The sequence below is a fragment of the Acomys minous genome (genome assembly GCF_964271855.1).
Source record: "Acomys minous genome assembly, chromosome: 15".
Lineage (NCBI taxonomy): Eukaryota > Metazoa > Chordata > Mammalia > Rodentia > Muridae > Acomys > Acomys minous.
This window is the reverse complement of record NC_140497.1, coordinates 8,073,202-8,100,285: the sequence shown is the minus strand read 5'-3', so window position 1 is coordinate 8,100,285 and position 27,084 is coordinate 8,073,202. Positions and strand designations below refer to the sequence as shown.

The following is a 27,084-nucleotide window of genomic DNA, read 5'->3' as shown; positions in this document are numbered from 1 at the left end:
GCTGATGGATAGTAACTTCACAATTGAAGAAAGCTGGAGCATTACAAGTTCAGAGCCAAAAACTACCTCGGGCTAGCGTTAGCCCTGTCATGAAGCCATCGACCGCCTACCTGCGTGACCTAACACAACTGTCACGGAAACTGCTGCGTAGTTTCTGTCACTTGGCTGTGAGGAAGGAAGATCAATGGAGGCATTGCTCCTGTGGGACAGCGTCTTAGCTAGTGATTGGTGTGGGAGGGTCCAGCCGACTGGGAGCAGTTCCACTCAGAGCAGGTGGTTCTCAGCTGAAACAAATAAGCATTTTCTGTGGTCTCTACTAGTTCTTGCCTTCAGGCTTCTACTTGAACTTCTGCCTTGACCTCTCAGTGATGGGCTGGGATCCAAGAGCTGTAAGAGCAAAGAGAGCTCTTCCTCCCACCAGTTGCTCTTGATGATATTTTGTCACAGTAACAGAAAACATGGATAGAAATTGGTACTAGAGACTGGGGTGTTGCCAACAGGCCTGGCCATGTGTTATAGCTGGCCCCCCCCCCCCCCCAGGATTGTGGAAGTGTTTGGAGCTTTGGGGCTGGAAAAGCCATTGAGTGGTCAGAGCTTAATGAGTTGTTGTGGGAACATGAAAGACACCATTGCAGGGATAGAGGGTCTGCCTTATGACGTGTAGGTACACAAAGACTGAGGGATGTTCTTGTCATGTCTGTGACTATGAATCTATGGAAGGGCTGGAGAGATGGCTTCTGAAGGTTCTGAGCTCAATTCCCAGCAACCACATGGTGGCTCACAACCACCTGTAATGAGATCTGGTGCCCTCTTCCGGTGTCCAGAAACACATGCAGGCAGAACACTGTATACATAGTCTTTAAAAAAAAAAAAAAATCTATGGAAGGGACATATTTCCTAAGGGTCAGCACACAGAAGCTTTTGTCCAGATGTGGCAAGACTGCATCTTGAGTAGGAAGCCATTTTTGGTAATGTGTAGTCCACATAGTACTGGCTATGTATGCATGAAAACTGCAAGGTTTTTGGGGTCACAGAAATCAGCTGAGACTTGATACTGTAAGGAGCCAGGAGAAGCCACTGGTGAAGATGCACTGCAGACCCCAGGGCATTGGAGATGGGAGGGCTGTGGGACAGTGGCAGGTGTGGAGTGGAGCCTACCTGAACTTACTAGACAAGTTGAATGTGTTGTGGATGGCAGAGCCAGAAGTGCCCATGTTGCCTGGAGCCTGGATCATGAGTAAGTTCCAGAGACTGGACTACGAACTACTTACATTGTTGGATTTTGCTTCTGTTTTGATACAACTCTGTACTCTGGTTCTTCCCTGTTGGAATAACTGTTTAACTTGTTTCTAATTTTATAGGAGCTCATAATTAAGAGACGGATATTTTTAGTGTTTATAAAGATTTTGAAATTTGTACTTTATTTTATAGTTTAATGGTGATTTGGGCGTCAAGTTCCTAAGAGGTCAGCTGTGGTGGTTAGTTTTTGTGAACTTGCAACAAACTAGAGCCATCTGTAAGAAGGGCACCCTGACTGAGGAAGAACTTCCATCTGACTGGCTGAAAGGGCAGTTTCTTGGTTAATGACTACTAATGTGAGGGGTTCAGCCATCTACGGGCAGTACCATCTCCGTGTATGTGGTCTGGATTGTGTAAACAAGCTGAGGAAGCCATGGAAAAACCACGCTCAAAATAGATGAAAAAATTCAATTAAAATTTAAATAAGTAAAATATGCAATGTATGCATTTAACACAAAATTACAAAATATAGAAAGGGGAGTGTGCAGAGGAGTTGACAGGAACTGAGGAAGGCCAGACAAAGCTGCTAGTCAGCAATATAAAATATGTTCAAAGGGCTAATGGAAATCACAGAGAACCAGAGACACTAGGAACAATAATAGTCAACAGGAAGTAATTGCTTTTGAGTGCCTATGGCTTTTTATTTTTCATTTAATTCCTGTAAAAAGAAACAGAAGCTATGGAACACCTAAAATGTGAAAATTCACTTGAGGGCATTCAGGAACAAACCCACCTCTACCCCAGTGTTCCTCTTGGAAAATGGGAAGTAGAAACAGACCCTCCAGAAGCTTGTGGCCAGCTAGCCTGGCGTAGTTAAAACAGTAGTGCACCATTTAAAACAAGGTGGAAGGTGAGGACTGACTGACATGCAAGGTTGTCCTCTGACCTCCACATTCACAGTGGCACATATGCTCCTGCTTTCATACAGCCAAACTTGACACACACACACACACACACACACACAAGCAAATATCTGGAGGGATTGAATTAAAGGGTTTTGTTCTGTCACTGAGTTATATACCTAGGCTGTGATGCATTACTGTCTAGCACAGATGTACTTTAGATAGCCACAAAGAAGGTGAAAGGAAAATGGTAAGAAAAAATAGTTCTTGAAAACAGCAGCTAAGAGAGCTGGATCTCACTATCATACAAAATAGGCAGTCAAAATCATTACAGTGACACTATATATTGACTGTATCTGTGTGGTGAACATGTGGAGGCTGGAGAAGAGCCACAGGAAGGAAGCAGTTCTTTTTTCACCATGAGTCCCAGGGACCAAAATCAGGGAGCCATGGGGGCAAGTGCCTTTACCTACTTGAGCCACTTCATCAGCTCTTTTTACTTTTATTTAAAGATAGTCCCTCTATATTATCCTGGCTAGTCTGGAACTCATTACATAGTCCAGGCTGGCCCTGAACTCAGATCCATTTGCCTCTGCCCCTAGAGTGCTGTAACAGGAGAAAACCTTGGGAAAAACTAGTTAAGAGCAACATACCATCAGAGTGTCTTAGCCAAGATCTATGTCCCATGGTAACAGCATGCTGATAATGGGACATACCATGTAAGGGACATGCAGAAATTTTATGTGGTAGTAGAGAAGACTGTTCCCCGTAGGCCTGGGCATTTGGACACTTTGTCTCCAGATGTCATGTCTGGGGGTTTGAGGTATAACCTTGCTGGAGGGCGTGTCACTGGGGCAGGCTTTGAGCGACTGTTCTTGCTGTACTTAAGTTCCTTCTGCTGCCTGCTTGTGCATGAGATGCGACTAGCTTCCTGTTCCAGCTACCATACCCGTCTGCTGCCATGCTTCTCCAGCACAGTCAAACTCATCCCCCTGAAACTCCAGGAAATAAACTCTTCCTTCAGTAGGCTGCCTTGATGCTAGAATTTTATCATAGCAACAGAAAGATAACTGCTATCTTAGACACTTTTCTCTAAAGTTATTCCAAAATATAAATTCACCAAAGAAGAGACACAATGAACAGTTTGTCTTCTTTATTCCACTATGTGTAACTACTTTGTAGGTTCAGAAAATCAGAAAACATCTGCTCCCAGGGTGTGCTAGCCCGTCTCCTAATGCAGGCTGCTGGTGCTAAACGTAGATGTGTTTGGGCTCACAGTAGAAGTGGGGAACTCTTAAGATGTAGCAAGGGGACACTGGCCTACACTAGCACACGAGGAGGTCCTGGACCACTGTCGCGAGTACATTAAGTGCTGTGGTCTGACATAGATGTCTCTAGCATCATGTCACTTTCATTCATTTCAATTTCAAAAGTTTCTTCCAGGGAAGGCCTGGAATCGGGCGTTTTATTGGAGTTTTCCAGAGGTGCAACCCCTGCTTCCTCTGTGTTCTGTTTTTCTCCTTCAAAGTCCCGGAAGTCCCATGGAGGTGAAATAATGTTTTTTAGTGTCTTCATTGTATGCACATCAAAGTCATAGCATTTTAATTTGTCCTTAATGTCTGCTCCTAAAAAGAAACATCATAATTAGAAAACAAGAAATCCTATTATTAATAGTCAAGAGTACACAGAGAAACCGTCTCGGAAAAAAAAAAGGTGATTTTTCTTCTTCTTCTTTTTTTTTTTTTATCTTCCACCATTTTCAAAGGAGTTGCTAAGTTTTCAAAGCACATGCAATCATGGTTCCTACATGGCTCCACAGCTAAGTGTTCCCAAAGCTTGAATACTAGTGCCTCTTAAACCATGTTGGGTACAGTCAGTAATTACTATTCATAGAAACTATATATTTTAAAGCTGTATCAACATATATAAAATATTAATATATATTTGGGACAATCTATGATAAATTTGGGTCAATAACTTCTGACATAACTGAAAATATTATACATTTGGAACTTATAGCTTTCAGGGACAGGTACTTTGTCAGAAATGACATAAACATCCTAAAAATAAAAATGGTGAGTAGTAAGTTATAACTCAGAACTTGCAAGTGTTGAGAAATACCTCAGAGATTTGCAAAGCACACCTGTGGTGTATCTGTAAAGGCAGGTTCAGGGAGGGATAACTGAAAGAACATGGGCAGTAACACCCTCTAAGCTCGGGGCCCAGATGGGGTAAAGGGTGGGGGTTGGGGGGGGGGGGAAGCCAGCAAACACGAGCATTTTCTCCCTGGGTTCTGGCTACCATGAGGTAAGCTCCTCTGTTTCCTCATGTCTTAGACTGGATGGAACTCCTGAAACTGAGTCAAAATAAACCTTTTCTGAGTTGTTTCTATCAAGTCACTTTGACACAGTAACAAAAAGTCTGACACAGAAGCTGAAGCTCAGACTTGGTCCCCAAAAGTCACAAGGGATGCTTACTATGGTGTCAGTGTGTGAGTGTGTGAGTGTATCAGCATCCGTGACCTAAGCCGACCCTCCCTTCAACAGAGATGAACAGAGTATGATGAATGTGATGTACAACTTTCAAAATGTGAAGTTCAGTCCTTGTCCTTTAGATCCCTGCACATCACCTACACCATGAAGTTCAGTCCTTGTCCTTTAGATGCCTGCACATCACCTACACCATGAAGTTCAGTCCTTGTCCTTTAGATCTCTGCACATTACCTACACCATGAAGTTCAGTCCTTGTCCTTTAGATGCCTGCACATCACCTACACCATGAAGTTCAGTCCTTGTCCTTTAGATCTCTACACATCACCTACACCATGAAGTTCAGTCCTTGTCCTTTAGGTCTCTACACACCATTCATTCATTCATTCATTCATTCATTCATTCAAGTTTTCCGAGGCAGGGTTTCTCTGTGTAGCCTTGGCTGTCCTGGACTCACTTGTAGACCAGGCTGGCCTTAAACTCAGAGATCCGTCTGCCTCTGCCTCCCAGGTGTGCGCCATCACACCCGGCTCAACTCAGCCATTTATTACTGTTGATAAATCCAGGGTAGCCTGTTGCTCAACAATATTTAACTGGTTACCAATGTAACACACTGAATGGTTTTCCAGGTTTTACTCATTTCTGACTCTAATGTAATCAAAAACACAGAAGTATCAGTTGTTCTACTAGTTAAGGCTGGTAAGAGGCTCTGGTTAAAAAGCACCAGCTGTTTGGAAGATGCACAGTGGCCTCCTATGCCAAATGTCAGCTCCATTCCAAAGTAAGAGATGTTGAATGCCTTCAATGTGCTTCCAACTACCAGACAGACAGACAGACAGACAGACACACACACACACTCTCTCTCTCTCCAGAAGTGGAATTTGAGCCTGTATATATAGCCCAAGCTAGCCTATGATCCTCCTGTTTCTGCAAGCCAAGTGGTAGGGTACAAACATGTACTACACTTCAGCATCTTTGCACACTTTTCTTGCAGGATTTTATTTTTATTTTTATTTTTTTATTCTAGGCATGGGCTTTCTGGTATTCTATGTTGTGAGTCATTTCTTCCAGTTAGTGGCATGCCTTTCTCTTACTCTTTCTTTTCCTTTTCTTTCCTTCCTTCCTTTCTCTCTCTCTCTCTCCCTTTCTTTCTTCTTTATCCTTCCTTTCTTTCTTTCTGAGACAGGGTTTCTCTGTGTGTAGCCTTGCCTGTCCCAGACTCGCTTTGTAGACCAGCCTCAAACTCACAGTGATTCCCTTGACTCTGCCTCGCGAGTGCTGGGATTAAAGGCGTGCACCACCGTGCCTGGCTATGCCTTTCATTCTTATTATGGTATTTTCAGTTCATCATTTTATTAAAGCGCAATTTATCATTCCCCTACTCTATGTTTATATATGGCCAAGTCTTTAAAGTCTTAAACTTTTTATCTCCGAGCCATCTCTCCGGCCCCTAGCTCTGGTCCAGATCTTAACATTTAACCTCAATGTACTCTCCTGATCTCACAATATTTGCTCTTAAAGTGGCCAAGTACAGCAATTGTACCTAAAATCATCCTACTAGTTATCATTATAAAAGTATTTCAAAATTCTGTAAATTACTATTACATAAAGGAAAGGCATATCTTCCACTAAAATATAGATTATTATATTGTACTCTCTATTATAAAATAAAGGGGATAAAGTCATTCATTTGCTTTAGAGAAACATCTCTATGATTTCCTCTTCTACCACATTTCATAAATGTTCTATGTACAACAAGTACTCCACTTGAAATGTATCACTAATGCATATCGTATTATTCTAACAAATTAGTTTCTTAAATTCAAAATGCTGGATAAGATTTCAAGAGACCAGAGACAGAATATACCACACTCCTAGGAGAACGATGTAACCTTACCAATATAAGCTTCAGAGTCACCAATGTACATTTCAATGCAGTGACCAAGCATCGTAACAGAAAATGTGTCATCTCGCCTAAGACCAAGAGCCTGCCAAAAAAGACCAAGCATGGTTATTAAAATACTGTTCCTTCCCTTTTGTGTTAGAAAATATTTTCACAAAGCATCCTCTGGAGTCCAGCATAGGTTAGCCGAGGTACTGGTGCGTAGGCAGCTATCGGATTGGGCATGAGCTGATCACTGCTAACAACAGGCGAGGGTCAGGGGTGTTTACCGCACCCTTTCTCTCTTGTCCCTAAGGTCTACCCCAGCACATTAGAAAGCTGTCTTCCGAGTTCTGTGAACCTTGTGCATTAACTGAATTAAAGATCAGTTATAGTTATCTTACATTATTTTTCAAATGTATACATTTAAAAGATCATCTAAGACCAGAAAACGTCCTCTGGTTAAGCTCACCAGCTCAATATTCCTATAAACGCAGAACTAACTTTAGGACTTAACACAACTTGCAAATTGCTCATTGATCCTTGAAGACTAGTTACAAACCTATTACAGCAATGAATTTATTTCTTAAATATTACATTGCCTCATATATTAGCTGTCTCTCCAAATATAATTGGTGAACTGAGCCTGTGGCCCACATGTTCTCAAATTCTAACGTTTCTAAACCTATGGTGTCTTACAGATGGTAGTATCCTGATGCTGCTGTAGCAAGGCGCAGCTGTAAAATGGCTGTCGTGTCTGTGAAGGTGCATCTAGCGGTCAGGGGAGGGGAAAGAGCATGTGAAGACTATGGAAAGGTAATCTATGAATTGTAGTGGTTGGCTAAAACCTTTTATTGACAAACCAGCAATCTGAGAGGGTTTTACAAGATTTGCAAGGCAGGTATCTGCAGCTTGTAAAACCCAGACTCAAGAATAGCTACGTGTGCTGCCTCCGGGATGCTATATAAGGAAGAAAGCTGGCTGCCTATGCTGAAAACTGTAACCACTTATTTCTAGTTTTTAATGCATATACTAGAGTGAGAATAAAAAATTAAAGTCTAGGGACAGACGAGTACAAAAACTATGATGGGAGATGATGATGATAAAGTTTAGATGCTAATCTTTCTCGCTTTGTGGTCCCTGTGCTTATGTGCTAAGGCTAACTCATCACTTTCCTGTCTTTATGTTCTCTCTTACGGACCTTCGATGACCTACTGCAAGCTCCAAATCTTAGCTTTCAGGAAATAAGGTATGTGAACTAAGAAAGGATTCTTTGTTGTGATATCTACAGAGGAAACACATAGTTAACAATACAAATCCTAAGAAGGAAGACAGGAAGGAGTCCACAGAGGATTTCACTGCAAATAGGAATTTCTGCTCTTCTTGCCTGGTCAAAATCCACATGGAACTGAGTCACAAATACCTCAGTGAATATGCAGGCCAGTCTCAGGTTAACTTCTAATTTGATGAATACTACACACTATGCATAATTTCTTTGCAGAGAAAAGAATAAACACAGGGTTACTGAAGAAGTTTAAACCTGTAAATAAGTAAAATGTGGCCTAGAAAAGATCTTTTTAAAACAAGAAGCACATATTAACCAGACTTAGAGTAAAGCTTAGGCAGAATACATACTGTGTGGAAATAGTCCACAGCGTTTTCAAAGTTGCCCATCAGACTATGGATATACCCAATGGCAGAATAGGTGGATGCATTCTGAGGGATGAGCACCAGCGCCTGCCTGTGGTAATCCAAAGCCTCGGCATATTTCCTGTTGGAAGAAGGCACAGGTTATATAACAGAGGAGAGGGAAGGACAACAATTATTGGATATAATGAAAGTGCTAATTATTAAGAAACTTTTGTAGTTTTGTGAATCTCCAAGGCTTTCTTCAGAGATATAGTCAACACTGTTAACTATCTGATAGTTACTTTTATGGATTTCAATATCCTAATGCATTTTCCAGTTGGGTATGGTGCCACATGCCTTTAATCCTAGGCCTTAAGAGGCAGAGTGGGCAGATCTCTTGAGTTTGAGGCCAGCCTAGTCTACATAGCAAGTTCCAGGCTAGCCAAGGCTACTTAGTGAGACTGTCTCAAAAACAAAACAGAACATAGATTTATTTATTTCCTGGCATGTCCCTTAGCTAGATGAGGAACTCCAGCATGAAATGCTGTCCTCTGTTCCATCTGAGGGAACACCAGCCAGAAAGTCCCTGACTCCCAGCCTGGCCTCATAACACACCATTTTTCCTGTGACATATAAATAACTTTTTTATATCAAGGACAGTTGAAAGCAACCAAAGAGTTTTGCCTTAACATAATTACTTAGAATAGCATTTCTCAAAGTTCCTGAAATGTTTGCTCTATACAAATCTTTTGTGAAAAGGTTTCAGACTCAGTTAAAATTTGGTTAATATTACAGCTTTAACATAGTCAAGACTCAAATTCTTCAACAGAACGTTCTCCTGTGCTCCCTCAACGCCCATCAATGTATTTTAGCTACTTAAAAAAATATTATTTATACAGCAGGCCACAAGAGAGCATCAGTTCACATTATAAATGGTTGTGAGCCACCATGTGGTTGCTGGGAATTGAACTCAAGACCTTTGGAAGAACAGCCAGTGCTCTTAACCTTTGAGCCATCTCTACTGCCCCCCATATTTCAGTTACTTATAAGCTGTAAAATTATTTTGTACTACCTAAGCGTATTTATGTAATACCTTTTAAAAAACTATTTTTGTTCGTGTGTTTTTTGAGGCAGTTTTACTCTTTAGTGCAAGCTGACCTTAAACTTGCAGCAATCGTCCTGTCTCTGCACCCCAAGTCCTGAGGACTACCTGAGTGTGGGTATACTCAGCACTCTCAGCAAATCCACGAACTTCTGAATAATCTAGACTTCCTAAGATTTAGCACCCCTCCCCATGCTTGAGACAGGGTCTCATGTATTGCAGATTGGCCCCCACCTCACAATGGAGCCATGATGACCTGAATGTGCTGCCTCTACCTGCTGAATACTGGGATTATCAGCATAGACGTGCCACCATGTCTGGTTTAATTAGTGCTGGGGAGCAAACCCAGGGCTTCTTGCACACTAGGCAAGTACTTTATCAACTGAAGTCCATCTCCAGGCAAACAACCCATTTGTAACTGTCATCTGTTTATTATGCCATGGAACTTCTGGGGAAATCAATTTTGAATAGTAAAGTCTTTTAATATATGGGAGGAGAAAAAAGCCATAGCTGTTATACTTCTCAATGTTTCTAAAATGAACGTAAACCAGTGGAAATAGGAAAACCAAGGATGCTGATGCTTGTTGTGTATGAGCAGCCAAGTATGGGGACTAGAGGATATCACGAAATAAAACACAGAAAGGCTATTCAAAATAAACTCTGAGTCACAAAGAATGTAACGGAAGTGCTCTACTTCACTTACTTAAGTTTTCTGCAGACATGCCCCAAGTTGTTCAACAAAGGTTCCCATTTGTCAACTGTCACCTAAAACACAGCAATATCAAGCTCACATCACTGTCCAGCCTGGTTTGTTTGCAGTGAATCATTTCACATCCTGCAACCTACAAGCTGGGATCTTCCACGGCAGAGGCAGGAGTTACTAGTTCATCCAATTGTCTTCCCTACTGCAGGAGACTTGTAAGCACTCAACTGTAATTAGCACAATTTCCCAGAGTCCATCCATTCCAAAGAAATTGCCGCCTACAGCTTGACTGGAAACCCTGATCCTTCCGGCGTGCACCTCCTAACTACTTCTGTGGAGGGATGCTACAAGCGCTCTCACATACCTTAGCAGCTTATCTTTCCTTAGTCATTCTGGCTCTCCAACTCACCCCAAATGTCCAAGCCAACTGCTGGGGGAGCAGGATATCCTGCTTTTCTAAGACTCCCCAGAGCTTCATCAGTTGACCTGGCAGGCACAACTCCAACCCTGTAAACCATGGCTCTCCAAGTCTGGCCTGAGCACCTATCCTACAAAATGCTGCCTTCTTCAGAAACTACTCATTTCCCCGTCCCCGGGATAAGTTCTGAGCTCTTTGTAACACCATTTTCAAGGTCTTTCATAACCCGCTTAGCCTTCCTGCTCCACTTCCTGATAGCTTCTGAAATGTTAAATTCCAAACACAATGAATCAGCTTCCATTTTTTCAAATGCCATTTCTGCCCCTCAAAAACCTTGTTCCTTTTTTCTGTCTAGCTAATGTTTGCTTACTAAGGATGGGGTGTGTGACAAAACCTTTCCTGGCCATTGTCATTTATGGGTGAAGAACCCTTGCACGTGCTACCTTCCTGTCCTCGACCATACTGCACCACTGCTGCAAATACCCTACTTGCGTTTCTCAGTGGATCTGAGGGTCGGAGATATGGAACTCTTCTTGTTGTATCTGATGCCTAGCTCTGTGCTCATGGCTGGACACATGTTAAGCTAATAAACAGGAACTTGGGCCACCTTTTCTAATGCTTTGAGGACTGGATTTAGGAGTCCAGCCCATGCAAACAAAAATCCTTCAGAGATTCATAGGCATGAGTGTTTCTCTTGAGCTAGTTTGACATATGCTCAGTTTCTTACTAAAGTAAGAGTATTTTCCTTTCTTAGAACTTTTAATTGGCATTCTGATACTTCAGTAGTATTATGCATTAAATACTAAATATGCTTTCATATTTGAGTATTTGTAAAATTTCAAATTGCCCATGAATGAAAAATATTTTTAGGAGTACCTCAGAAATGTGCTTCTCCAACTTTCCTGTGCATGACTATAGCTTCTACTCCATAGATTTTCTTGTTTTGTTTTTCGAAACAGGGTTTCTCTGTTTAGCCTTGGCTGTCCTGGAATCAACTTTGTACACCAGGCTGGCCTCAAACTCACAGAGATCCACCTGCCTCTGCCTCTGCCTCTCGAGTGCTGGGATTAAAGGCATGTGCCACCACACCTGGCTGACTCAACAGATCTTAAGGCTGTGTCTGTAATCGGGCTTCAGGTGCTGCTGCCGAACAGCAAGATACTCAATTGTCTCAAGGATGGACTGTGGTGAGTGGCAACCCTACTTTGACAGAAGCACTAGCATTATTCAGAACTACCCAAAACTCAGCTGAGGAAAAAAAAATGCTTTATAGACATACATCTGGAACACACAGAAATATGTTTGTAAGTTCAAATGGTAAACAACAATAGACCAAAGCAAGCAGAGCTCTAATCTATGGGGGCAGGCAGGCTTTCCCTAATGGAGCCCTATGAAATTGTGTCTGTCAGAGAGAGAGAAACAAATACAAAGGAAGGGAGCCATGAGCTTAAGTGTAAAACCAGGGTGTGAACTCAGCACAGAATGAGATAAGCATCGGCTAAGCAGCTAGGAATCAGAAGAGCAGCCACAAGCAGATCTGAGCTATACATGCTAATACTTCACATTAATATGTGTGAGTAATACTAGTGCATATACCGCCTTGCCAGGTAGAGAGTGAGCTCACTAGCACTAAGTCCTAAAAACAACAGTGACACCTAGCTCTACAGAGGTGGGTCTGCTGCCACACTGCTTGTTTTACTGAGCAAAAGATGAGGCTATTTGAAGTTCTAGAGAAGCAATGTCAAATAAGAGACTAATATTTCGGCTAGCTACCAGAAATTGTTTAAAAAAACACCTTATGTGCTTTGATTGTTGCTCATGTCAGACTCAGTAAATGCTCTTTCATCAGAACTGAGATCATGTTTTCTATAGTATAAAAGTCAACAGATTAGCATAACACTGTCAAACTATTTTTTTTATATTTATTTATTTATTATTATTATGTATACAGTGCTCTGTCTGCATGTACACCTGCAGTCCAGAAGAGGGCATCAGTCGCATTACAGATGGTTGTGAGCCACCATGTGGTTGCTGGGAATTGAACTCAGGACCTCTGGAAGAGCAGACAATGCTCTTAACCACTGAGCCATCTCTCCAACCCCAACACTGTCAAACTATTATGGCAACTATTAGGCTGTTCTCAGAGAAGGCCTGCATTTTCCACAGCCAACATTGAACACGCTCAGCAGTGTCTGTGTGTGCATGTACAGATATTACATACAATACCTCATTAAACATGCTCAACAGTGTCTGTGTGTGCATGTACAGATATTACATACAATACCTCATTCCCAATTGCTTTAATTTTTTCCAAAGCATCGAGAAACCACTTTTCTGCTGTTTTCCATCTAGAATAGAGGAGGGAAGAGGTTAGCAGTTATTTAAAATTTGCAGGGATGAACAGAGAAAAACTTGAGTATTTCTAGTAGTACTAAAATAACATGGGAACTGCTAAAAATAATTGATTCAGATTATGCCATAAGTGAAAACAAAGGATAATGACATATATACATGAAAATGCCATAATCAAACTCATTACTTTATATGATAACTCAAAAAAAGTTTACTGCAAAAGAAACAAGAACAAAAATTGAGTCAGACAAATAGCTAACCTTATGACATTACATTACTCAGGCTCAGAATTTAGGGAGAGTCAGTCCTCTTGGTTAGAGGTGTTCAAACTCCCGTGCATGTGTGGCCACAACATGTCACCACGGTTAACCTTGTCTAACAGTCCCTGTCAGCTCCCTGACACCAAGCCTAGAGCAGCACACGTGCTCTCCTAATGTTCAGTACTGCACGCATCCTCTTGGATGAACATAATGGCTACTTATGTTTCACCAAAAACATCTGAAGTTGAAATTACTTTAGAGAGTATAGTTACCAACAAAAAGTATACACACTGTGAAGCTACAGCACTAAAAACACCACTAGGAAGAACACTGGGCACAACTCGGTGCCAGATTAGCCAGGAGCCATTCAGGGAACTTGGGCTTCTTTTCATATCTGAACGTGTTAAGATGAAAATCAGCTAAGTAGTGGCGGTGGCGCACACCGTTAATCCCAGCACTTGGGAGGCAGAGGCAGGCAGATCTCTGTGAGTTAGAAAACAACCCGGTCTACAAAGTAAGTCCAGGATAGCCAGGACTAAAAGAGAAACCCTGCCTCAAACAACAAAACCAAAGATAAAAATCAGTATTGTTTTTGGGGACCAAGTGATTTTTGTTTTGTTTTTTGAGACAGAGTTTCTGTGTAGCCCTGGCTACCCTGGACTCACTTTGTAGAGCAGGCTGGCTTTGAACTCACAGTGATCCTCTTGCCTCCGCCTCCCGAGTGCTAGGATTACAGGCATGTGCCACCACCACACCTGCGCCCCCCCCCCCCCCAGGTGATTTTTGTAAGCCAACTCAGAGAAAGTGCAAGCAAATTTTGAGGAGGAACTACATTAAGATGTTATTACCTACACCCAAAGTTCCATGGGGCTGGAGAATTGGCTCAGCAGTTAAGAGCACTTGTTTCTATTGTAGAGGACCCAGGTTTGATTCCTAGGACCCACAAGGTGACTCACAACCTCCCTGACCTCCGTATCCATACACACAAGCAGGCGAAACACTCAAACACATAAAATAATAATCCTTAACTTTTCTAAAGTTACAAACCCTCTTCATAACACCTATATAACCTAAATGAATTTTTTAAAAGATTTATTTTATGTCTTAAGTGTTTTGCCTGAAATGTATGTATGTATGTATGTATGTATGTATGTATGTATGTACATATGCACGTATGCACATATGCATGTGCACTATATGTATACCTGCAGAGGTCAGAAGAGGGCACTGGATGCCCTGGAACTAGCATTACAAAACGTTATGAGGCTGTGTGTGGATGCTAGGGATGGAGCCCTGGTCCTCTGCAAAGGCAACCACGTTCTTATCTGCTGGGCGCCTCTCCAGCCCTCATAACTTAAATTTTAGAACACACACAATGCTGACTCTGTGCTTACATTTGGGTATTATATAGTGCAGCATATAGTTTTCTCCTCCTCCAGATGTTCAAGGCTACAGAAAAGCATTACTATAGCCAAAGTAAAGGTGATCACACTACAAGGTTTAATTTTTTGTCCTGCCAATAGTTAACCACAGGATATTTTTATTTCAAAATGTGAAAACCTTTCTCAAATTGTGAGTCTAACATCTAATTGACAAAGAAAACTTTGCCTAGGCCACATGGTGGGTATGGAGTTTGTGGCAGCCCATATTCAAGGAGGACCACAACATGGCTTAGGGTTTTATGGGACTCTGTGATGAGAATTTCTACTTTTGAATTCATTCCTGCCTCCTATAAGAATACATCAAAAAATAAAAATGAATTTCTTTTTTTCTCTTTTTTTATTTAATTAATTTATTCAATTACATCTCAATTGTTTTCCCCTCACTTGTATGAATGAATTAATTTTAATAAAATAAAAATCCAATGAAGAGCAGCTCTGGTCAGTAGAGCCCATACAAGGGCTGACGCCCTCTAGTACTTACTCTCCATTCTGAAAGGCGACCACTCCAACCTCATGGATGACAAAGGGGTCTTCTGGGGCAATGCTCAGAGCTTGGCCAAAGAATCGCTCAGCCAGTTTAGAGTTATTGGTCAAACCGTACTCTAATCCAATATAGAGCATTGGCAAGTGACACCTGAAAACATTTGAAATGCAAGAGAAATGTATCAGCTTTAGAGCTCATCACTTACTTTTTTGTAACCCTAAAGTACAGTTCAAACAGAAGAAAGTGGTCAGCAGAAACCGTCCTAGCGGAAGATGAGACATAGGACTTAAAAGACGCCACCCTAATTGTGCTAGCTTACTATCCAAAGAACTAAAGAAACCAAGTTTACAGTTAGTGAAGAGTATAAGCATAATCTTCATCAGAGAACAGCAATTAAAAAGGAAAACTAATTAATTAACTTTGTATGTGTATGTGACTGAGTGCATTTTGTGTGCAGGAGCCTGTGAAGGCCAAAAACAGACACCAGATTCCCCCAAACTGGAGTTTCAGGCAGCTGTATGTGGGTACTGGAAACTGAACCTGGGTCTCTGCAAGAGAAAATAAGTGTTCTTAACTGTTGAGCCATCTCTTCAGGGCTAAAACATTTGGAATCGAAGAGCACAATACATGAAATAAAAAACCTTTGCTAGAAGGGGTTACAGGCATAAATAGGAAGACGCAGCTGTGAGAACAATGCACAACAGAGTCCGTCAGCAGGAGATCTACTGAGGAAAACTGAAGCAAGTCCCTTAAGTGGGAATATAAGGACACTGACAGTAACTTGTAACTACACGGAAAAGTAAGTTTAGAGTCTGGTAAAAGTAACTAAAGTGTAAATGTAAGGCAGTATAAATGTAATTTTGTTTGCAACTCTTTAAAAGACAACTGAGAAGAACTAATTAAACCATGATGATGGTATGAGGTATATCTTGAATGACAATAAGAATACAAAGAAGATAGGAAGGAGCGAGAGTGAAATATTAATTGAAACTAAAATGCTTTAAGATGTTGCTTATCCACATGATAGTCGCTGAGAAGTGACTATTACCAAACAACAAAACTCAAATGAACTAAAATACACACTGTAAAATACTGAACACAAAAGAAAGCAGCAATGAGAAATAGAGAAACAAAGACACCACAGGAAGGAAATGAACAAAATGGCTGAAATAAGTTCTATTTTACCAGTAACCATATTACATGTAAATGTTTTTTTAAAAATCATTTTGCTGTATTTGTTTCCACGAGACATACTTCAATTCAAAGACTACAAGGGACATAGCTCCCTAACTCCTAGTCAGTTTCACATAACTACAAGTAAGGTGAAGCTGAAAGGACAGGAGAGTAACGAATTCGAGCTGGTGTGACCACACAGATACAGTAGACTCTTAGACTACGTCGTTACCAGAGACAAGGTGGGACTTTCTGTAGCGACACATGACTCAGAGCATCAAGAAGATACAATAATTACACCTCACCTAAGAACTAGCAGACTCAGAACACACATAAAGCAAAAACTGTTGGAAAATTAGAGGAAGAAACAGTTAACATCAGCACTGCAATTACAATACTGACACAACCTCAGAACCAGGAAACAGTCCTTAGCACAACCAAGATACATCAAGCCACTCTTGGTAACAGATGAGACGTCTTAATTTTCTATGAATACTTCCAATCTTCCTGAGCATGTAAAAAAAAAGCTTGTATTCAGCTCCCTCACTTTCTACTTCTTTCTTGCACTGACTGGAAGAGAATCACATCGATTCCTTTCTCTCCATTGTCAACAGTTATTTTATAAACACAAGTGGTCACTTAAAAGACATGTGTGAGTTTTGTTTAATTCAGGACTAGTATTCCAAAGAGAAACTCCCTTCACTTTGAAAGCAGACGCCCACCCCTGGCAGTTAGTCTAGCTGATGTGCCATACCCTTTCATCAGCTGTGCTGCTGTGAAATAAGCAGCCATTGCTTGGTCGTGCTCACTCTCCACAGCAAACGAGTGCCCATAGGCTATCCAGGCAGGCCCATACGTCTTCTCCAACGTGGTAGCTTTGCTGAAACAAAAGCAATGTTCAAGCAATGTATTCATTCTTCAACTTTTAGTTTTATATAAGTACATGGCATTAAAAACATTAAGATCAACTGAATAAGCTGCTAACAAACATATAATTATTGTTAATAAAGCAGAACCAAGACAATATATAGATTTTAAGAAACTTCAGGAGTCCTATGGTATTTAGATAGAGTAATGTAGCCAAAATCATTAACATTCTGTATGCAATTTACAAATACTATTTACTTAGCAGCCCACTCTGACCCAGGGGGTGACATTGGTGGCATAAATGGGCCCCCATGACGTGGGCCCCCTAGTGCACGCTTCCTAACAACCTGCATTAAAACCGGAAACCACAGCATAACCTTACAGGAGCCAACTTATTCAATGGTCACACTGAGTTACCCTAACCTCATTCAGAGTTTAATGTATTTTCTATTAGCAAAAGCTAAAGGGTGATAGTGTAAAAGCAAGCTGCCCTTTCACACTACATTACTGTTTCCTATTCTCATTTACAAGTAAAAGAGCATAACCTAAGGATTGGTACTCCAAGGAGTACAAAGCCTGTACCAGTGCTTTATCTCTGCTCACAGCATCTTAATGAACAGTTACACAAATAAACTATAGAAGCGAGCAGAACCTGCTAAAAGGAGCACTCATTCCTTTATGCTACTTTTACAGCACCTACTGCTCAGTGCATTAAATAAAGCGTATTAGAAGAATTCTCTTCTGATAGTTCACCTCGTAGCAAAGAAGAAAACAAAGTCATACCTGAGGTATCTTCTGGCATGTTCATTTTTATGACCAACCATGAGATAGTAACATCCCACCGCAAACCAAGATACCTAAAAAGTCCAATATTTACTATAACCAAAGACACTTAACCTTGAACTGGAACCTAAGCGTGGGTTAGACACTCCCAGCTCCTATGTTTTAGTCTGAATTAGGGCTCTCTGAGATTACACACACATACTGAGGTCCTGTGTGAGAGCAGATACCAGGTGGTGGCTACTGAGGACAAGGCTCCTAATCACACCTGCCTGGGTTCTTGCTTGGCCTTGGCTCTCCCTTGCTTTCTAGCTAGTTTTCGGTAGCTGGAGTCTCCTCTATTGGCTTCAGCTGAGCTAGAGACTCAGTCCCTGCTCGCTGGCGTTCATCTGTAAGGACACAGTTCTTGATCCTATTTTCCACTCCTAGTGCTCTAGCTGTAAGCTCAGCCTGGTTGCTTACACATGCACACAAGCAGCTGTGGAACAGTTCTATTCTCAGGAAAGGGAGCCACGACTCCCTCAGGGTTCTGTGCTCCTGGAGAGCAGTGTATTAGAGGAGCGTGCACACGTCTATAACCAGAGAGAAAGGGTTTAGTCAAAGTTACTGCTTTAGTGTAAGTAAAAACCACTTCATAGGATGGACATTAAAGCTGCATGCTGTTACCGCTGGCACTAGACGAGTCTGCCTCAATGCTTTAACATAAAACATGATTTGCTTCAACTCAGAAACAAGCTACTGTCTACATACTAGCAAAATATTTTTTTAAAGTTCAGATAAGGAAAAAGAGAAATTGTATTACTTACAGGATTACTCGGATATAAATCCACCAACTTGTGAGAAAGATAGAAAAGTTCTATTTTGGAAAAAAGGAAAAAATGTATTTGATATCAATAATTTAGGTTGCAGACTGACTTTCCACCCATGAAACCATTTGCACACAATAACCTCATACCTTTCTTTCCTCTAGGAACAGATCCCCCTGGTACACACCCTTCCTCGGTCCCAACAGTGGGCACTAAGCACTGGCTGAAGAACTACGTGGATTAAGGGTATATGGGCCACACAGCACAGACAGATGTCCAGAGACCCTTCTACAGCACCCATCTGAGAGCCCCGCGCATCTCATGCCACAGGTAGGATGCAGTGAAGTAGTCACTTACAGTGGAACTGTTGGCCATACTTTTTTTTATCACACAAATGGAATCTACATTCTGGATTCAGATCTGTGCTTCCTGGAGCACAGTGTTACAGACCCCCAGGGCACAGAGCTCAGCGACAGAGTCACTATCCAGTTCCCAAAGGCCTAGGGACAAATATGCTGCCTGGCAAAGCAGACATTTCTCAACGTTTTCCTATAGTAAGTTTATACTTTAAAAAGGGGGGGGGCGGGGGACAGTCAAAATTGACACATAAGGGCTCACCGTTTGCTTTATTCAGCTCCACAAGAGTTCCTATGTGCACAGGTAAGCAGTTTGCATGGAAAGGGTCTTTCTCCATTACTCTGAAAGTTAAAGCAGCACATCACTGCCCGGAAGGCAGTGTGACAGCAGTCCTCATCACCCACCGTGCTTACCCACTGCACATCACACACAGCGCTGTAACCTGTATGTATCCCTTTACTTTGGTTAAAGAAATGCTTAGTTTACAGGAAACAGAAGCCCCAGGCCTCACAGTGCATAAGTCTGTCCAATATTCGGGGCCTTAAGAGGCTGAGGCAGAAATCTCACAAGTTCAAAGCCAGCTTGGACAACTAAGTAAGACCCTGTCTTAGAATAAAGAGGGTTGGGGGTGTAGCTAAGGGGAGAACACCTGCCTAGAGTGTACAGGTCTGATCTCCAGTACCACAAAAGTAAAGTAAGCATAAGTAAAAAACTGGCTTAGTTGAAAAGAATAAAAGTAAGCTTTAGCCTCTTCATTTACTTTAAAATTAACAGAATTTTAATATATCATCCACCTAGTTAAAAGGATAAAAAGTATAAGCTTCTAAATAGATAAGTATTTACTAAAATTTTTGTGATTAAAAAAAAAAAAGCCAGGTGTGATGGTATACACCTTAATCCCAGCACTCAGGAGGCAGAGACAGGTGGATCCCTGAGTTCAAGGCCAGCCTGGTCTACAGAGCAAGTTCTAGGTCAGCCAGGCTATACAGAGAAACCCTGTCTCAAAAAACAAAAACCAACCAGACAACCCCCCCCCCCAAAGCTCCACAAAATCTATGAACTGTAATCCAGCTGAGATGTCTGAAGAGCTACAGTAGGAAGCTGGTATGTACAGGAGATGGTTTAGCTTGTGGTCATGTAAGACAGAGCACCTGGGGTCCGAGGCCGGAGGACTGTATTAGATTCAATGGTAACAAATTATGAGTTTTATAAAAGTATGGGCCAAAATGGTATTTTCAAACTATCATCTCTTGGGTAACATGGATTGTTTGTACCTTTGCTTTGTCACTGCTTGTTTTATGTATAAATTCTCTATTCCAGTATAATAAGCCCAGGGAACTGTCATTCCCGAGTCAGCAGGTGGGAAGATAGACATGTAGATTCTTCCCAACTAACTCTGTGTGTCTGTACAGATCAGTAACTTTGTGTCTGTCATGTGCTCTTTTAATACAGCAACTTGCTCAACAGTCTACAAATGGTAAGGTGACCATCACCAATTCACATAAGACTGTCAGAGAACATATCTGTGAATTAGACAGCTGTGGACTGAGCCACGCATTCTGACACAAAAACTGAGCATACTTACGCAGAAGTCAGTTTGTAGCACATCTTAAAATCACAGTTATAATAGTGTCTCTCAGCTAAAGACACTACCACATCCAGATTCTCTTGCAAGCCGTCTACTGACTCGGGAATGACAGTTTCACTGGGCTTATTATACTGAAACAGAGAAATTCATGCATAAGATGAGCAATAACATCTTTAACCTAAGAGGTGAAGACATTACACGAGATGCACACGAACATCTGAAAACAGTTAACTTCAGTTCTATTAGTCCCCCTTTGGCAGGTTTTCCTTCTCAATTTCAACACAGAGTTCTATACTAGCAAGTATGTCACAAAGGAATTTGGAAGATAGAACTTAAGCAGCATTTTCATGTATTTACATAACCTAACTTTGTGGGACATGCTACAATAATAAAGTTTGTATTGGGGCTGGACACAATGCACCCACTGTGCAAACATGCGGCCTGCATTCCAGGCCCCAGCACTCATGTAAAAGCTGCACATGGCCACAGGCCTGTAATCAGGTGGCTGCTGGTGGCTCACTGACCAGCTACTGTAGCCAAAAGAGCACAGTTCAGTGAGAGGATCCGTGGAAAAGTGACCAAGAAAAACATACTGACATCAGCTGTGGCTCCCACATACCCACTGATGTACGGGCAAGAGCACATATGTACCACACACATATACAAAGTAACTAATACAGAAAAAAGGCCAACGTTAAGGAAAGATGTAAGATATTCACATAGAAGAAATGTTCGCTCAGGTTTTCCTCACCTTTTTTAATTTGTTCTCGAATACAAATCGTAGCAATTCTTGTTCTTCAGCACAGAGCTTGCTAAGAGGCAGTGAGTCAAGAAGTTCTTTTTCTTAAAAATGGTGAGAAAAAAAAATAAAGTCTTCAAGATATTCATGGGGAAACAGCAATTGAAAACACTCTTCTATGGTCCTTTACTCTACAGGGGAAATGAGATCAAAGTGCAATAGACAATGCTGACTTTGCGGCCCTGGGAGAGCAGAGCCAGGAGCCTCCAGCTGGTCTCGTCACCAGCTGGGCACAGCCACCACCTCGATGCTGACGTCTGACACAGTGTGGCCCACTCTCTGAGAGGCAGCCAAGCACAGCAGGGGTCAGAGGCTCTTCAGCCTCTACTAGAGCTAGCAGCTGATGTCCCACTCTTCCCTGTCCCACGTTTAAGACAGTCTGTAGACCCTGCAGTGAGCCCAGTGGTTTAAGAAGCACTCCTGTGGTATGTCTGTGGATGAGTCCATTACCACAGCAACCCTGTTTTCTATGTTCCCTCCAATACCCTCTTCACATACCCGGTCAGGGCATCCTAAGTCTCTGTGGTAAGCTAGAGTCACCTGCTCCCAGAGCACAAACTCTAGAAATCATTGACTAACTGCTCTGAAATTGGGAGTTGGAGACAAAGGGATTTAAAGTGTGTAGCTAGGATGAAAATCAATGAATCTTGGTTTACAACTCCCCCCCAAAATCACTTCTCAACAAAACAAAACAAAAACACAACTTCACGCCATCGCAACCCCCAAGCCCTAACAGCAAATGACTCTGCATTACACTAATTTCTGATGTGCCTCATATATGAAGACACTAAGGAACTCAGTAGGCCTATTAAGCCTAGTGCGTACCTGCTCTCAATGATACAGACTTCAGAAAATAGGCAACAGGGCTGGAGCGACGGCTCAGCAGTTAAGAGCACTGGCTGCTCTTTCAGAAGATCCAGGTTCAGCTCCCAGCACCCACACGGCAGCTCACAACTGTCTGTAATTCTTGCTCCAGAAAATAAGGCAAAACTATACAATAGTAATCATTCTACACAGCAATTCTCTCTCTCTCTCTCTCTCTCTCTCTCTCTCACACACACACACACACACACACACACACACACACACACACACACAGACACACACGAGTTCCCAAACCTTCTTGTGCTGTCAACATGTGGTGCGATGTTAAAAGATCAAAGGCTTCAAAGCAGTAGACGTCGAGCTTGAGCGCCTCCTTGTAGCTGTAGGTAGCCAGCGTGCGGTTGTCCAGGGCGTCGTAGATCTTCCCTCGCAGGAGACAGATGGAACTCTTTATCTGTTGGAAAAATACAACTATTTACACGCTAAGTAAAATTAATTTTCAATTGAGATACATAGCATTAGAACACTGAGAAGTTCTTACTATGTCTGCAGCATCATCTCGACTGCCAAAGCACAGTATAAATCAACAGATACACACCAGCCAAAGCTTTACTCTCACTAGGCTAGAATTCCAGCACCTGGGAAACTGAGGAAGGAGGATTGTAAGTTCAAGGCCAACCTGGGCAACACAGTAAGTCTGAGGCTAGACTAAAGCTTCTTTCGCCTGTCTTCCCTGGACATTGATCATTGAAGACTTTTTGTTCCAATCAAACTTTGTAGCTCAGAGTATGGCTTCTAGGCACATCCTCTCATAATAACTTAAGAGTGAGAAGAGAATGTGTAAAATTAGTCTGACACATAAGCCAAATGAGAAGGCCCTGGTAAGTACTGCATCCTGGTCAGATGAGGAGTGGCCTGGCAGAGCCCAGAGATCTGAGTTCAAGTTCAAGTTATATGTGCTTCTGTGTGGTGATTTAATTGGTCTTGGCTTATTTCCTCACTTGTGAAAGAGGAGAGATATAACTTGAATTTGGAACTCTGTAAGGTCTGGAGATGTGGATACCTCTGTAGTGCTGGCTAAAAAGAGTAACAAGAGGCCGGGTGTGGTGGCGCACGCCTTTAATCCCAACACTTGGGAGGCAGAGGCAGGCAGATCGCTGTGAGTTCAAGGCCAGCCTGGTCTACAAAGTGAATCCAGGACAGCCAAGGCTACACAGAGAAACCTTGTCTCAAAAAAACAAAAACAAACAAAACAAAACAGTAACAAAGCAAGTTGTTAACCTGAGTATGAGATTATGTTATTGTAGTCTGTTTCAATTGTGTGGGATTACAAATAATAAAGTCAAACATGCAAATGACGCTATGTGCTATCAAGTAAGTAACAAATTCTTTCCTGTAATCAATCGACCCTAAAATTAAGATTCCTTTGCCTATGTCCAAAACAGAGAAAGCAGGGAAAGCTGTTTCCAGCCCCGTGTGCAGCTCCAGGCATCAGCAAGGGCTCCGCTCGGCCTACTTCAGTTTAGCAACTCCAGAGGACATTGATATTGTGACAGCTTCAAAGTGACGCTCAGTCAGCTACGTCTGAAACATGCTAGCTGTATTACTCACCGAGGACTGTGACGTTTCCCAGTCACTGGAAGGGTCTTTGGAGCCGCTTTCATCCTTCAGGTATTTTTCAAAGAGCCTTCTGTTAATTGGCTCCTCCATATCAAGAATGTCAAGAGCCTGCTGGTGCTCCTTTGCCGCATACTAGGAAGAAAATGGATGTATTAATCATTACCCATGTCTTCTAGATTTTTAAAGGACAATAAATAGTATATCCATTATTTAAATGTAAATACCTAAAGCACAACTTTCTTTATGCATATCAGCTTTTTGTAAATTAAGAATCAATAATTTACAGAAAATAGTACTAAAGAAAAGGATATTCTTTATGAAACGCTATGCTTAGTCGCCATGCTTCAGCCTCTGGATCAAAAACCGCCCCACATACCTATGAAGCATGCACACTGTTCACATAGTCAAATTTCCACCAACAAACTAAGCACACTTACATGGCATCTAGCTGCAAGGTATCGGCAAGCTTCATACAGCTAGAAAAGAAGTAAGTCAAAAAGTCAGACACTTTACATGTGTAACATGTACGTGTAATGTGTAAAATAATACACATCTGCATTTTAAAAGAAAATTAAGCACAAACTGGAGTTTTATAATTTCTCCTCTACAGCTTAGAAACCAAGCAAAGCCCCCATCATCATCAAAGAGACATCAAAGGTACTTAGGATCTAAGAGAAATTGCCTATTATCCCAATAATGCAGGAGGCCGAGGCAGGAGAACTGCTCTGAGCCCAGGAATTAGAAACCAGACTAAGCAAAACAGTGAGATCTGATCTCAAAACAAGCAAACTGGGCTGTCAGGAGAGCTCAGGAGGTCAAAGTGCTTGCTACAAGGCTGAAGGCCAGAGTCTGATACACACACCCACTATATGAACAAGCATAATATTAAAAAGCAAAAATTTAAACCAAACAAAAGCAAAACCACAATATTGAGGGCTTAGAGATCACGTAAGACGGGCAAGTGAAGGCAAAACAATGACTGAGATTTAGACTGAGATCGTTTCTCTTGGGCTGAAGAGATGGCTCAGCAGTTACCAGTGCTTGCTGCTCTTCCAAAGGACCCAAGTTTAGTTCCCATCACCCACAATGGGCACCTCACAACACCTGGAACTTCAGTTCCAAGGAATCCAATGCCCTTTTCTGGTTTCTGGAGGTACCCATACTCACGTGGCACACAAACATAAATACATAAATATTTTTTTTTTAATATTAAAAAGAAAATCCCTTATCCAGGAGTGGTGGTGCACACCTTTAATCACAGCACCCATGAGGCAGAGAAAGGTGGACCGCTGTGAGTTCAAGGCTAGTTCTGGACTACAAATTGAGTTTCAGGACAGCCATAGCTGATACATGAGAAACCCTGTCTCCAAAAAAAAAAGAAAGAAAGAAAGAAAGAAAGAAAGAAAGAAAGAAACCAAACCAAACCAAACCCAAACCATTTCTTCACATAAAAACAATGTTAACCTAAAAACAGAGCATGCACCTGACAAAGAACCTACTGTCTTTTGGACAGTTGGGAAACACTGTATTTCACACAGTTTCAGTACTTACTTTGTCCAGTTTGCGAGATCGGAGTGCATGGGCTGCTCTGTGATACTGTGCTGTGAGGTAAAGACATTGAGCCAGCCAATAAACATCCTGGGGCTCCTCTATGGGGCAAAATTACACAAGTGGTCAGAGGTTCATGGGGAGATTTCTCCAGATTAATTAAGGGAAATAAATTGCATGTCACTCACCATGAGAGAGTGAAGCTACCTTGTCTGCCCAAAACAGAGCACTTTGATACTGTTGCTGCATACAAAAAGCAAACACAGGGTGACTGCCATTGCCCCACAGTACTGAACAAACGCCTACTAATTCAAACCCATACAACAAGTCAACTCGCCACAGTAAGTTCTTAAATGTAGCACAAGGCCCACCAACCATCTGTATTTTATATCTCATTATATGAGTTTCAGTTCATTACTGTACAATCTTTATATACACAATTCAAGATAGCAGCTTAACTCATACACTACCAAAAATGCATCTGCTAGTATCTAAAACAGGAAATAACTTCAGGGATTACTGTGTGGGTCATCTACGTCTCTAGAACATCTGGTACTAACATCTATGCGATAATACTTTCAACAAGCTAAAATGAATCCCAAAGTAGAATTTAATAGAACACCAGATTTAAATTTTTCAAATTAAAATCATAACACCTTACCAGTTACTGATTATGGGCAAAATCACCCCCTATAGCCAACTCTAACAAAACTTAATCTGACAATGTCAAGGCACTCATGAATTTGTTGTAATTAATGCTGATCCCTGGCTCTTACTGTCTTTGCCTCCGTTCCCCAGGATACAGTCAGAACAAGGTTTCAGAACAGATGGACCTGAGACTCTACTCAGAATAGATGCCCCAAGGCCCACATTATCTGCTCTACATCTCAGTGCCAAAGAAAACAACCACACCACTAACTGCTTGTTAACACGCAGCCTTCCAGCGAAGTGCAAACATTTGGCCAAATCACTTAGCATCAATTCCGTTTCCCACTTAGAGCAAGAACTAAATGACATCACAATGACGTGGAGTCCAGAGACACACCTTCCCCTAATCACTCGCAGCTGTCCACTGAGGGACGTGCAGGGGCTGCAGATACAGTACTAGGCATTGTTTCAAGTCTTAACTGGAGACAGCCTGTTTGCATCATTATTCACACGTATTCAGCCAAATAAGGGCCACAACTAAACCCTCTCAAAAACATCGTACTGCCCAGCCAGATTCCAAGACCACAACGCGACCCTCCTACCCGTACCCCGCTTCCACGGTCCGGGCACGTTCTGAGCTATCAGCTGCGCGCTCCCCGCCAGGCCCCACAGCCCCGAAGCCCAGCGTTCGGCCACCCGCCGCGCACCTGGTCCAGGTACTGCCGGACGCGTTTCCGCAGCGGCTCCAGGTTCATGGCCGCGAGGCCAGGTCAGGCACCCGATACCCAATCCTAGCTTCCGCGCGCCCCCAGCTGCCGACGGACCCAAGCCCGCCGACCACCGCCCGGACCAGACCCCGCGCGCCACACGGCACTTCCGTTCCTGACAGGCCCTACCCCGGAAGTCCCCTGCAAAAGCGTCCCCCTTGGATGTGTGCCCTTTCTATTGGTTCCGTGGTAATCCCTGTGCCCGCTCCCTGTTCCTAACACTGTCGCCTACATCTGGGGAACTAGAGGGATCCTTGGCCTTCAAGGAGTGAGAGAGACGCTTCTATGGCTACCTCGCAACCCTGATGTTTTTGAGACCGGGTTTTTCTCTCTGTGGTCCTGGGTGGCCCAGAGCTGGCCATGTGTACCAGACTGGCCTCTCACTTTGAGCCTGGCGTGCATCA

The 27,084-nt window shown here is 42.3% G+C and overlaps 1 protein-coding gene and 1 long non-coding RNA gene across 3 annotated transcripts; one reads left to right on the top strand and one right to left on the bottom strand.

Annotated features, from left to right (window-relative positions):
• Positions 1 to 3,279: 3,279 nt before the first annotated feature.
• Positions 3,280 to 26,828, bottom strand: CDC16 (cell division cycle 16). 2 transcript variants are annotated; one of them, XM_084758854.1, is made up of 18 exons: positions 26,621 to 26,828; positions 25,454 to 25,508; positions 25,269 to 25,366; positions 24,155 to 24,193; positions 23,709 to 23,849; positions 22,392 to 22,551; positions 21,225 to 21,316; positions 20,471 to 20,604; positions 19,147 to 19,226; positions 18,529 to 18,578; positions 17,726 to 17,799; positions 16,830 to 16,955; positions 14,900 to 15,052; positions 12,649 to 12,712; positions 9,947 to 10,008; positions 8,148 to 8,283; positions 6,528 to 6,618; positions 3,280 to 3,766 (listed from the first exon to the last, which is right to left on the bottom strand). In XM_084758854.1, the coding sequence occupies exons 1-18, from the start codon at positions 26,666 to 26,668 to the stop codon at positions 3,507 to 3,509; spliced, it is 1,863 nt and encodes a 620-aa protein (XP_084614980.1). In that variant the 5' UTR covers positions 26,669 to 26,828; the 3' UTR covers positions 3,280 to 3,506. The 2 variants fall into 2 exon arrangements, with proteins under 2 accessions (XP_084614980.1, XP_084614981.1); XM_084758855.1 differs by lacking the exon at positions 25,454 to 25,508 and having other exon boundaries at positions 26,621 to 26,822.
• On the top strand, positions 6,628 to 23,698 carry LOC311584507. The gene is made up of 3 exons (XR_014774918.1): positions 6,628 to 7,761; positions 18,693 to 18,858; positions 23,543 to 23,698. It is a non-coding gene; the product is annotated as an uncharacterized lncRNA (long non-coding RNA).
• Positions 26,829 to 27,084: the final 256 nt, after the last annotated feature.

What these genes read in the sequence shown, in the direction of transcription:
- CDC16 (XM_084758854.1), bottom strand. Translation starts at nt 26,668, where the DNA reads ATGAACCTGGAGCCGCTGCGGAAACGCGTCCGGCAGTACCTGGACCAG. An exon ending in TCCGGCAGTACCTGGACCAG is followed by an intron (nt 25,509 to 26,620) that starts GTGCGCGGCGGG and finishes TTTTGTATGCAG; the next exon opens with CAACAGTATCAAAGTGCTCT. An exon ending in TTAAAGCAATTGGGAATGAG is followed by an intron (nt 10,009 to 12,648) that starts GTATTGTATGTA and finishes GCTGTGTTTTAG; the next exon opens with GTGACAGTTGACAAATGGGA.